The sequence below is a fragment of the Rhinopithecus bieti genome, unplaced genomic scaffold (genome assembly GCF_001698545.2).
Source record: "Rhinopithecus bieti isolate Rb0 unplaced genomic scaffold, ASM169854v2 scaffold_47444, whole genome shotgun sequence".
Lineage (NCBI taxonomy): Eukaryota > Metazoa > Chordata > Mammalia > Primates > Cercopithecidae > Rhinopithecus > Rhinopithecus bieti.
The window spans coordinates 1,119,897-1,132,479 of record NW_016819781.1 but is presented as its reverse complement, the minus strand read 5'-3'; the positions used below and the strand labels follow the sequence as shown (position 1 = coordinate 1,132,479).

Sequence of the window (12,583 nt, the reverse complement as noted above, 5' to 3'; positions counted from 1 at the left end):
TTCCTTGAGCTGCTGTGAGCTCCACCCAGTTCGAGCTTCCCAGCGGCTTTGTTTAACTACTTAAGCCTCAGCAATGGCGGGCGCCCCTCCCCCAGCCTCGCCGCCACCCTGCGGCTAGATCGCAGACTGCCGTGCTAGCAATGAGGGAGGCTCTGTGGGCATGGGACCCTCCCGGCCAGGTGTGGGATATATTCTCCTGGTGTGCCCGTTTGCTTAAAGCGCAGTATTGGGGTGGGAGTTACCCGATTTTCCAGGTGTTGTGTGTCTCAGTTCCCCTGGCTAGGAAAAGGGATTCCCTTCCCCTTGTGCTTCCCAGGTGAGGCGATGCCTCGCCCTGCTTCAGCTCTCGCTGGTCGGGCTGCAGCAGCTGACCAGCACCGATTGTCCGGCACTCCCCAGTGAGATGACCCCAGTACCTCAGTTGAAAATGCAGAAATCACCGGTCTTCTGTGTCACTCGTGCTGGGAGTTGGAGACTGGAGCTGTTCCTATTCGGCCATCTTGCTCCGCCCCTTATAATGATACTTTAAAAAATTAGTTAGAAACTCTTAAAGGATGCTTATGAACAAACTCATCATTTTAAAAACAGACAACTCAAGAGGAACAATTGTCTTTCCAATGCTACCTGTTTGACTAGATAACCAAATAGTAGATGAGGGGAAGTTCCATTTCATAATGATAAAATAGAATTTAAATAGCAGAATTTGCAACTTCTAAGAATTAATGGATTTAGGTTATGATCAACCATGGCTGCTGAAGTCACAAAAAATGGATCCAGACATTATGAGTCTCTGGATGGGTGAACAATCCCATCTATGAAAATATTTTGTGCTCTCCCAACCTCCACCACACACACACACAAAAATTGAATTTGGAACTTATCAAGCCTCTAAATCCAACAAACAGTGTCAGAGACACCGCAATGAAGCAACTGGCAAAATTCTATCTGTGGGAACAGATACAGGACCAATGACCTGGTTTTTCAGTGTCCAAGACAAATAAATTGACAGGGCAGATGGAGTAAACAGAGAAGGAACCTAAGTTTAGAGAGACATAAGAGATATTGCATTAGTCACGATTCTCCAAAGAAAGAGAATCAATAGGGGAGAGAGAGAGAGAGAGGAGAGAGAGAGATTATGAGGAACTGGCTCACACGTTAATGGAGGCTGAATCCCAGGATCTTCCGTCTACAAACTGGAGACCCTGAGAAGCTAGTGGTGTAATTCAGTCTAAGTCCAAAGGTCTGAGAACTAGGTGAGCTGATGATGTAAACCCCAGTCTGAAGATAGAGGAGGACATTGAGTCCCAACTCAAGTGGTGAGGAAGAAAAAAAGGGCCATTTCCTCCTCCTTCCATGTTTTGTTCTATTTGGTCCCTCAGTGTTTTGGAAGATGTGCCCCCCTGCCCCCCACACTGGGGAGGGCAATCTACTTGACATGGTCCACTAGTTTAAATGCTAATTTCTTCCAGCAACATCCTCACAGACACATGCAGAAGCAGTGTTTAAGCTGGGCACCTCCTGGCCCATTCAAGTTGCTGCACGTCAGTATTTGTAAAGAGTTTCTCAGGTGATTCTAACATGGAGCTCAGAGTGAGAGCAATCACTATTACCACTCTCTCCATTTTGTAGTTAAAACCAGGATGTTTCCAAAAGTTTAAAGGTGAATTATCTATTAATACTTCTTCAAATGTAATGACCCATCAAGGCTGGGAATGATGGCTCATGCCTATAAACTCAGCAATTTGGGAGGGTGAGGCAGATAGGTCACCTGAGGTCAGGAGTTTGAGACCAGCCTGTCCAACGTGGTGAAACCCCATCTCTACTAAAAAATACAAAAATTAGCTGAGTGTGGTGGCGGGCACCTGTAGTCTCAGCTACTTGGGAAGCTGAGGCAAGAGAATCACTTGAACATGGGAGGTGGAGGTTGCAGTGAGCCGAGATCACACCACTGCACTCCAGCCTGGGCAACAGAGCGAAACTCTGTCTCGAAAAAAAAAAAAAAATGTAATGATCCATCAGTTTGCTGTACATTTGTTCATAAAATTAATCATCACAGAAACAAACTAGTCTCAGTGTGCAGATCTTATTTGGTACTAATTCAACAGAACTATTTAAAGAATAAATTATGAAATATATGCAACAATTGGAAATTTGAAAACTGACTGGACATTTTATTAATATTAAGGAATTGTTACCCTTTTGAGGTGTGATGTTACTGTGGTTATAATTTTTAAGAGTTCTTTTAGAGAGTCATACTGAAATAATTATTGTTAAATGATTTGAAGTCTGGAATTTGCTTCAAAATAATGTGAGTTCATGGAAGGGGTGGGGCTTACATGAAACAAGGTTGGCCTTGAGTCAGTTGGGTAAACTGGGTGATGTCTGCATGAGAGTTTCTTATACTGTTCTTTCTACTGTTGGTATTTCTCATATGTTTGAATTTTTCCATCAGACATCATTTTTTAAAATGCAAATACCTGTTCTCACGTCAGACTGATGAATTCAATATCTTTGTGGGTTGAGTCTGGGGCAGCGGTAACTTTTTCAGAGTTCCCTTGGTGATTCCTGTGTGCAACCAGGACTGAGAATCACTGATAAATTGCTGCTCTTATAATTAGTGTAGTTCATTACCATCTGCTTGAGAATCACCTGAGAAGTTGTAAAAAGAAAAACAGTATATGTTGCTAGGCCAAGATCATCTGAACCAAATAGTTTCTGGGGGATTGCATTTTAGAATATATGCTTAATATTATTTCTGATTGTCAAATCATAATTGTATACATTTTTGGGATACACAATTACCAAGATATATATGGAGTCAACCTCAGTGTTAGGTGTCATCGATGGACGAATGGATAAAGAAAATTTGAGATATATATATATATCTACTTATGTGTATATATCACATCTGTTTTTATGGCCAAATAGTACTCTATTGTGTATGTATGTGTACATACATATATTATGATGCACTATGATTCATATATTTCTAAGAATGCATACACATATATGTACACATACATACACAATAGAATACTGTTTGACCATTTCTAATGCATTCTTTGTCAGTCTTAGCTACAGATTATAATTAGTTGCCATTTAAAATAAAAGGTGAAGCAAAGTCTGTACCTTAATTATACCGGTCTGCCAGGGTATGAATTTTGAAGCAATTTGATAAAAACATTTTTGAAAGTCTAAACCTACTCCCTTAAACTATATTTATTTAATGTGCTTATTTAGCATTCCAGTGCTGAGCTATTCCAGGCCATAGCTAAGATTACTTTGCATTTCCTTATTATTTTTCTATTATAGAGTTATGATCTTGTTGATGACTTTCCTCCATTGTTTCACAGGGGAACAGAGAACGTGTCTGCCAGGAGAACAGACAGTGGAGTGGAGGGGTGGCAATATGCAAAGGTGAGTTGAATGACACTTAGCCGCCCCCAAAATGACACTGAGGACACAAAATAACAGTGTGGCTACATTTTCTTCATAGATTAGGTTTGTAATTAAAAAAAAATGTAAGCCAACTCCATAAACTGTATGAGAACCTTTTAATGGGCTTTTTCTCACGGCAGCAAACCAGTAAAAGGGTCAAAAACTGTAGTAGGGATTAACAGTTAACTGCGATAGGACACAAGATTACTGACTCTGCAATGGCAAACATTTTGTTTAAAAACTAGTTAATTATTGAGTTTATTAGCATTTTGTGGGGGTTTTTCTCAAATAATTATGAATTAGAAGGCTTAGAGCTGTTGTTTTTTGGTGATAATACTAGCCAATACTTTTAACGTGCTGTTGGTCCATCTGTCAAATAAATTAATATTAATATTTTGCATGGAATTTTACATTAACTCATTTTATGAGAACCACCAAGTTTATTTGGCAAAATGTGGGTTAATGCACATAACTTTATCCCCAGTATTCCCTTCTCTGCCAAAGGACAATGTATGTATATATTTATTTTATTTTATTTTTATTTTTAAATAGAGTCTCACTCTGTCACCCAGGGTGGAGTGCAGTAGTGCAACCTCGGCTCACTGCAACCTCCACTTCCCGGGCTCAAGCGACTCTCATGCCTCAGCCTCCTGAGTAGGTGGGGCTACAGGCATGCTCCACCACACCCAGGTAATTTTTTGTATTTCAGTAGAGACGGGGCTTCATCATGTTGGCCCGGCTGGTCTCGAACTCCTGGCTTCAAGCAACCCACACGCCTCAGCCTCCCAAAGTGCTGGGATTACAGGCATGAGCTACGATGCCCGGCACAGCATCAATAGCATTTTAAAGCTCTCTAGGTGGTTTCAAAGTGCAGCCAAGGTTAAGATCTGTGATCCTAGTGTACTCAACTTTGGACTGAAAGAAGTCCATTAGCATCTAGTCCAGTGACTCACAACTCAGAGTTCACATTTGCAATGTTTGGGGAATTTTTAATATAATACTGAAAGGTAGCCCTCAATATAAAGATTTGGACTCATTTGGTCTGTGATAGGCCATAAATGCTTCCCAGGTTCTCTAAAGTACAGTCAAACTTGAGAACCACTAGTCTAGAACCACCTTCTCTGCCTTCACAAAAATTATAAAATTAAGACTCAAGCCCATTTTTTGAGATTCTTGAAAGGGTGATCCTATTTTCCTCATAGCATCCCTGCTAATAACATTTCTCACAGTAATGCAAAATCATTCTTTATAACTTTAATACCCACCAGTTTATGAAATCAGCATATTCCTTAAAAGTCATATAAAATGTCATTTATTCTAATTCCCCCCAAGCTCATGGGTCCCTGTTCTTTATGCTTTCCTATTATCTTTTACCTTCTGATAATTTTATATTTTATCTCTTCTTACAAGCAGTGTCTGACCTTGACCAAATTATTTAACTTCTCTAAGCCTCACTTTTTGGCAAATGTTACATGAGATAATCTCAGAGTTGCTATAAGTAAGGTTGCCAGATTTAGAACAAACAAAATACAGGACATGCAGTTATATTTAAATTCCAGATGAAAATAAATGTAAATTTGTAAATATGCAATATTTGAGACATGCTTATACTAAAAATGTATTTGTTATTTATCTGATATTGAAATTTAACAGGGCATCCTGTATTTTATTTGGGCTTACAACTTAAGGGTTGTAAGAAATAAATTTAGTATTGTTTGAAAAGTTCTTGACCATTGCTTGCAATATACAATGAGATTGTTTTACCCACCTGCTCATCCATACCCCCTGTCCCCAGCATTATTAATAATACATAAAGACAGCTGGAGTCAATAGGACTAAATCCCAATCTTTAACTGCATGCATGTATTAATCCAATACTTAGGTATGCTGTATTTTTCTCCTTCAGTGAATATCACTGTGCTTCACACATGAATAGGCCATAATATTTTATATATTCCATGAAGTATATTTGGCAATCGTAGGAAAGAGGAATTGGGGAAGCAATTAATATGAGGCTTTTATTCTTGTTTTTAGAGACCAGGTGTGAAGCTCCACTTGAATTTCTCAATGGGAAAGCTGACATTGAAAACACGACAACTGGCCCCAACGTGGTATATTCCTGCAACAGAGGCTACAGTCTTGAAGGGCCATCTGAGGCACACTGCACAGAAAATGGAACCTGGAGCCACCCAGTCCCTCTCTGCAAACGTGTGTGTTGACTTTAGGAGAGATTTTAGTCAGATTCAGCTTCACGATTAGCTTCCCACATATCCAAAACACAGAGGAAACTCCACTCATAAGGGATATGGGCCCAGAGAAAGCAATTATTGCCTATCCAATCTGAATTCTCTGGGATATTTTAAAAATCTATTTGTGTTATCTAAGGTCCTGTCTGAGAATCAGCTTTTGTCAGATACCTCGAGTGATTACTAAGAGAAAATGCAACTTAATGAAAAAATTTTGACATACATGCATCATGAATTCTACTGGAGATAGGAAAGAAAGAAAATACATTTAATATGTGATGTTAATATAATGAAGCATATGTCAATATGATAAGATAATGAATTATAACCATTCGAATGAAAACAATATTCACAAGCAAGGTATAAGTTGAGATTGCACTTGTTACTGTTTGAAGTACCTTCATAATGCAGTAACAGTGGAAGTGTACGTCACTCAAATACTTTGTGCTCATTTAAAATCAGAAAACTGAAATTGCTTGAAATATGTGTTGATATATGTGTCACACACTTGCACTAAGCACGCATAATGCCATCATCATTTCCTGTGTTTCCCTCAGGCCTATAAAAAGGAATCCATCTTTATCAATAAGGCATGCAGACTCCACTAGTTCTAATGTCCTGCCCATAGCAGTATGAGTCTAAAGTCATATTCAGCTCACATAGAAATGTCTGATGATTTATAAAGAAAGCAAAGTGACAATGGGAAGTATTTGATATTCTTCAGATAATAAGGGAATATATGATATACCCCTTGATTTCTAGTATGCCTTTTATTTTCACAATGCTGATCAAAAAATCAATCATTTAAATAATGTTGTGGCCCATAATTTCAGGCATAATTTGTCATCTTCAACTTTTAGGACCTTGCATTAGTGGTTGAATAATTTCATGTTTTCTGATCTTACCTGGCTTTATCTTTACATATAATTTCATGAGGACGCAAAACAAGGCTGTGTCTAATGTTTGAAGTTCCATATTTTTAAACCTCATATGATCATTACTGAGAACCTATCTCCTATAGGACTACTACTCCGCCTTCAAAGAAATACATTAGGAAAATAGGGAAAATATCAGTAAGCATTTTCTTTTCTTTTTGACAGCAAATCCATGCCCTGTTCCTTTTGTGATTCCTGAGAATGCTCTGCTGTCTGAAAAGGAGTTTTATGTTGATCAGAATGTGTCCATCAAATGTAGGGAAGGCTTTCTGCTGCAGGGTCAAGGCATCATTACCTGCAACCCTGACGAGACGTGGACACAGACAAGCGCCAAATGTGAAAGTAAGTCAGCAGGTGGAAGCCAGTTCATGATGCTAGTGTGAAATGTTTTCCCATCCTTGTGAGGTTGTTTTCAATCAAGTCACTTAGTTGTAGATATTTAGATCTCTGTGCTATCACAATTATCATGTTCCTCATTAATGTTTGCAAATTTTTTTTAATCTTTGAATTTCAAACATTAAAAAAAAAGCTTTCCAGAACTAAACTAAAACCCACCTGACTAGGATTCACTGAACAGATTTACAAAATGTGTTCCCCTAAGAATGAGCAAGATATTAAATTCAAAATACATCTTTTTCTCCACACTGTCAGAGTCCCCAACCTATCGTTTAACATACTACGAATGTTTTGCAATAGAAAAATTATTCTACAGTGAATCTGAAACTTGAGCCTGCATCAGAACCACCTAGAGAACCTGTTAAAACACAGTTCTAGATGTTGCTGGTGAGGATGCTGCTGACCCAGGAAACACAATCTGAGAACCACTAGCACTATGGGTTAGCACTTTGTGTTAGCACTTTGTTGCTGCATTTATGCAATCCGGAGGCATCTTTTGCTGCCTTGTAATAACGCAAGGTTTTTTAACACACACTTTCTAACTCCATTTAAAACATCTCCCTGCCGGCTGGGCATGGTTTCACACCTGTAATACCAGCACTGTGGGAGGCTGAGGTGGGCGCATCATCTGAGTTCGGGAGTTCCAGATCAGCCTGGCCAAGATGGCAAAACCCTGTCTCTACTAAAAATACAAAAATTAGCTGGGTGTGATGGCACACACCTGTAATCCCAGCTACTTGGGAGGCTGAGGTAGAATCGCTTGAACCTGGAAGGCAGAGATTGCAGTGAACCAAGATTGCACTACTGCACTCCAGCCTGGGAGACAGAGTGAGACTCTGTCTAAAAAAAAAAATTCCCCTGCCAACGTCCTGCCCTCCAGACTCATTTGTTATCTGAGCTACTTCCTCTACAGTAATCAATTAAAATATTCATTGAGTCCGACCAGATGCAAGGCACAAGGCTACATAGTATAGGAATGTATCATGCCTGCAATGGTCTTCATCTTCAGAACCCTTGCACTCCCACTTTGAGATAAGAAATATGCCTGTGAAAGTAATGGGGATTCTGGAATCAGAAACAGTCTCAGTTATACCTATCTTGTAGTTATTATAGATATCCTATAGATTTGTTTTGAAGAATAAATGAATTGGTACATATTAGCACTATCTCTTAACAGGAAGATATATACAACAGGCCAAGTCCCTGAATTTTCAGCTAGCAGCCTATTGCAGCTTTAGAATGTTTATTTTGTGGGGAGGGGTCAAGATGGCCAAGTAGAAATGCTGTGGCTGGAGCCTCCCACCGAGAAGAATGAAAACAGTGAGTGAATCCTGCACCTGCAACTGAGGTATCCAGGTTCTCTCATTGGGACTGACCAGGCAGTTGGTACAATCCACAGAAAGTGAGAAAAAGCAAGGTGGTACAACGGCTCACCTGGGAGACACATGGGGCAAGGGGAACTCCCACCCCCAGCCAAAGGAGGTGGTGAGTGATTGTGCTACCCCACTCAGGAAACCACACTTTTTCCATGGATCTGTGCAACCTGCAGATCAGGAGATCCCCCTCATGAGCCCATGCCACCAGGGCCTTGGGTCCCAAGCACAGAGCTGTGCAGATTCTTGGTGGCCACTGAAAACTTCTTAAGGCTACCAAGTTATCGGAGGGAGGAGCAACCACCATTACTATGGCTGCCTGCTGCCTAAGATGACAAGCTCCTGGGGGAAGGGGCAGCCACCATCACTGCAGCTGCAGTCTGCCTTTTTTTTCCCTGCTAGTGCCAGGAAGACTGGGCATTTTGGACAGAGGAGGAATTCCCCCACAGCGTAGCACAGCAGCTGTGACAGATTGTGGCCAGACTGCCTCCTTAGACTGGACCCTGATCCCTCTCCTCCTCACTGAGCAGGGCCTGCCTGCGGGAATTTCAGCAACTCCAGCCAGGGGTTTATGAATAGAACTCTGATCTCCCTAAGATGGAGCCCCTGGGGCTCCATGTGGCCATGGTCTCCACAGATCAGCAGGCTTAGTCCTTCCCCTGCTGGTTCTGAGGAATCCAGGCAGGCTGGACTAGTCGGATTCCCCACAGCACAGTGCACCTGCTCTGCCAAGGGGCAGCTAGAGTGCTTTGTTAAGCGAGTCCCTGATCCCATGCCTCCTGATAGGATGAGACCCCCCCCCCCACCACAACAGGGGTCACCAGACACCTTATACAAGGATATTCCCACTGGCATCAGGTCAGTGCCCCTCTGGGACAGAACTCCCAGAGGAAGGAGCAGGCAGCCATCTTTGCTGTTCTGCAGCCTCCGCTGGTAACACCTTCAAGTGCAGGTGGAACCCAGGCAAATAGGGTCTGGAGTGGACCCCCAGCAAACCACAGCAGCCCTACAAAAGAGGGGCCTGACTGTTAAAAGAAAAACAGAGAAGGCAACAACAGCCATCAATAAAAAAGCCCTCACAAAAGCCTCATCCAAAGGTCAGCAACCTCAGAGATCAAAACTGGAGAACTCAGGAATATGAGAAAAAAAAAATCAATGAAGAAAACACTGAAAACTCAAAAAGCCAGAGTTCCTCTTCTCATCCAAATGATTGCAACACTTCTCCAGGAAAAGCACAGAACTGGGCAGTGGCTGAGATTGATGAATTGAAAGAAGTAGGCTTCAGAAAGTGGGTAATAATGAAGTTTGCTGAGCTAAAGGAACATGTTCTAACCCAATGCAAAGACGCTAAGAACTAGGATAAAACAATGTAGGAGCTGTTAACCAGAATAACCAGTTTAGAAAGGAATGTAAATGACCTGATGGAGCTGAAAAACACAACACGAGAACTTCACAATGCAACAAGAATCAATACCTGAATGGACCAAGTGGAGGAAAGAATTTTAGAATTTGAAGACTATCTTGCTGAAATAAGACAGGCAGACAAGATTAGAGAACAAAGAATTCCTCTGAGAACTATGAAATTAGGTAAAAAGACCAAACCTATGATTGATTGAGGTACCTGAAAGAGATGAGTATAGAACCAACTTGGAAAACATACTTCAGGATATCATCCAGGAGAACTTCTGCAACCTAGCAAGACAAGGCCAATGTTCCAGTTCAGGAAATCCAGAGAACCCCAGTAAGATACTCCATGAGAAGATCAACCCCAAGACACATAATCCTCAGGTTCTCCAAGGTAAAAATGAAGGAAAAAATGTCAAGGGCAGGCACAGAGAAAGGCCAGGTGACCTACAAAGGGAAGCCCATCAGACTAACAGCAGACTTCTCTGCAGAAGCCCTAAAAGCCAGAAGAGATTGGGGCAATATTCAACATTCTTAAAAGAATTTCCAACCCAGAATTTCATAGCCAAACTAAGTTTCATAAGTGAAAGAGAAATAAAATCCTTTTCAGACAAGAAAATGCTGAGGGAATTCATCACCACCAGGCCTGCCTTGCAAGAGCTCATGAAGAAAGCATTAAATATGGAGAGGAAAAATTGTTACCAGCCACTACAAAAACACCCTGAATCCAAGATGGCCAAATAGGAACAGCTCCAGCCTCCAGCTCCCAGTGTGAGCGACACAGAAGACGGGTGATTTCTGCATTTCCAACTGAGATACCAGGTTCATCTTGCTGGGGCGTGTTGGACAGTGGGTGCAGGACAGTGGGTGCAGCCCAACGAGCAAGAGCCGAAGCAGGGCAAGGCATTGCCTCACCTGGGAAGCACAAGGGGGAAGGGAATTGCCTTTCCTAGTCAAGGGAAACCATGACACATAACACCTGGATAATCGGGTCACTCCCACCCTAATACTGTGCTTTACCAATGGTCTTACCAAACGGCACACCAGGAGAATATATCCCTCGCCTGGATCGGAGGGTCCCATGCCCACANTCTGCATTTCCAACTGAGATACCAGGTTCATCTTGCTGGGGCGTGTTGGACAGTGGGTGCAGGACAGTGGGTGCAGCCCAACGAGCAAGAGCCGAAGCAGGGCAAGGCATTGCCTCACCTGGGAAGCACAAGGGGAAGGGAATTGCCTTTCCTAGTCAAGGGAAACCATGACACATAACACCTGGATAATCGGGTCACTCCCACCCTAATACTGTGCTTTACCAATGGTCTTACCAAACGGCACACCAGGAGAATATATCCCTCGCCTGGTTCGGAGGGTCCCATGCCCACAGAGCCTCCCTCATTGCTAGCACAGCAGTCTGAGATCTAACTGCAAGGCGGCAGCGAGGCTGGGGGAGGAGCGCCCACCATTGCTGAGGCTTAAGTAGGTAAACAAAGCAGCCAGGAAGCTCGAACTGGGTGGAGCCCACCGCAGCTCCAGGAGGCCTGCCTGCCTCTGTATACCACACCTCTGGGGAAAGGGCATAGCCAAACAAAAGGCAGCAGAAACCTCTGCAGACTTAAATGACCCTGTCTGACAGCTTTGAAGAGGGTAGTGGTTCTCCCAGCAGAGAGTTTGAGATCTGAGAACGGACAGACTGCCTGCTCAAGTGGGTCCTCTGGCCCCCAAGTAGCCTAACTGGGAGACATACCCCACTAGGGGCAAACTGACAACTCACAGCCAGGTACACCTCTGAGATGAAGCTTCCAGAGGAATGATCAGGCAGCAACATTTGCTGTTCAGCAATATTCCTCTTCTGCAGCCTCCACTGCTGATACCCAGGCAAACAGGGTCTGGAGTGGACCTCGAGCAAACATCAACAGACCTGCAGCTGAGGGTCCTCACTGTTAGAAGGAAAACTAACAAACAGAAAGCACATCCACACCAAAACCCCATCTGTACATCACATCATCAAAAACCAAAGGTAGATAAAACCACAAAGATGAGGAAAAAGCAGTGCAGAAAACCTCAGAATTCTAAAAATCAGAGCGCCTCTCCCCCTTCAAAGGAATGCACCTCCTCACCAGCAATGGAACAAAGCCAGACAGACAATGACTTTGATGAGTTGAGAGAAGGCTTCAGACGATCAAACGTCTCTGAGCTAAAGGAGGAAGTACGAACCCAGCGCAAAGAAGCTAAAAACCTTGGAAAAAGATTTGACAAATGACTAACTAGAATAACCAATGTAGAGAAGTCCTTAAATGACCTGATAGAGAAGAAAACCATGACATGAGAACTATGTGACAAATGTACAAGCTTCAGTAACTGACTGGATCAAGTGGAAGAAAGGGTATCAGTGATTGAAGATCAAATTAATGAAATGAAGCAAGAAGAGAAGTTTAGAGAAAAAAGAGTAAAAACAAATGAACAAAGCCTCCAAGAAATATGGGACTATGTGAAGAGACCAAATGTACGTCTGATTGGTGTACCTGAAAGTGACAGGGAGAATGGAACCAAGTTGGAAACACACTGCAGGATATTATCCAGGAGAACTTCCCCAACCTAGCAAGGCAGGCCAACAATCAAAGTCAAGAAATACAGAGAATGCCACAAAGATACTCCTCGAGAAGAGCAACTCCAAGACACATAATTGCCAGATTCACCAAAGTTGAAATGAAGGAAAAAATCTTAAGGGCAGCCAGAGAGAAAGGTCGGGTTACCCACAAAGGGAAGCCCATCAGACTAACAGCAGATCCTC

At 42.3% G+C, this 12,583-nt stretch overlaps 1 protein-coding gene across 1 annotated transcript in view; it reads left to right on the top strand.

Annotated features, from left to right (window-relative positions):
- The window catches only part of SVEP1 (sushi, von Willebrand factor type A, EGF and pentraxin domain containing 1), a 101,798-nt gene that overhangs the window by 66,145 nt on the left and 23,070 nt on the right, over window positions 1-12,583 (top strand). Inside the window, exons 23-25 of the mRNA XM_017859241.1 lie at window positions 3,354-3,417; window positions 5,473-5,646; window positions 6,785-6,961. Coding sequence (XP_017714730.1) covers window positions 3,354-3,417; window positions 5,473-5,646; window positions 6,785-6,961 — 415 coding nt within the window. The remainder of the gene's footprint in view (window positions 1-3,353; window positions 3,418-5,472; window positions 5,647-6,784; window positions 6,962-12,583) is intronic.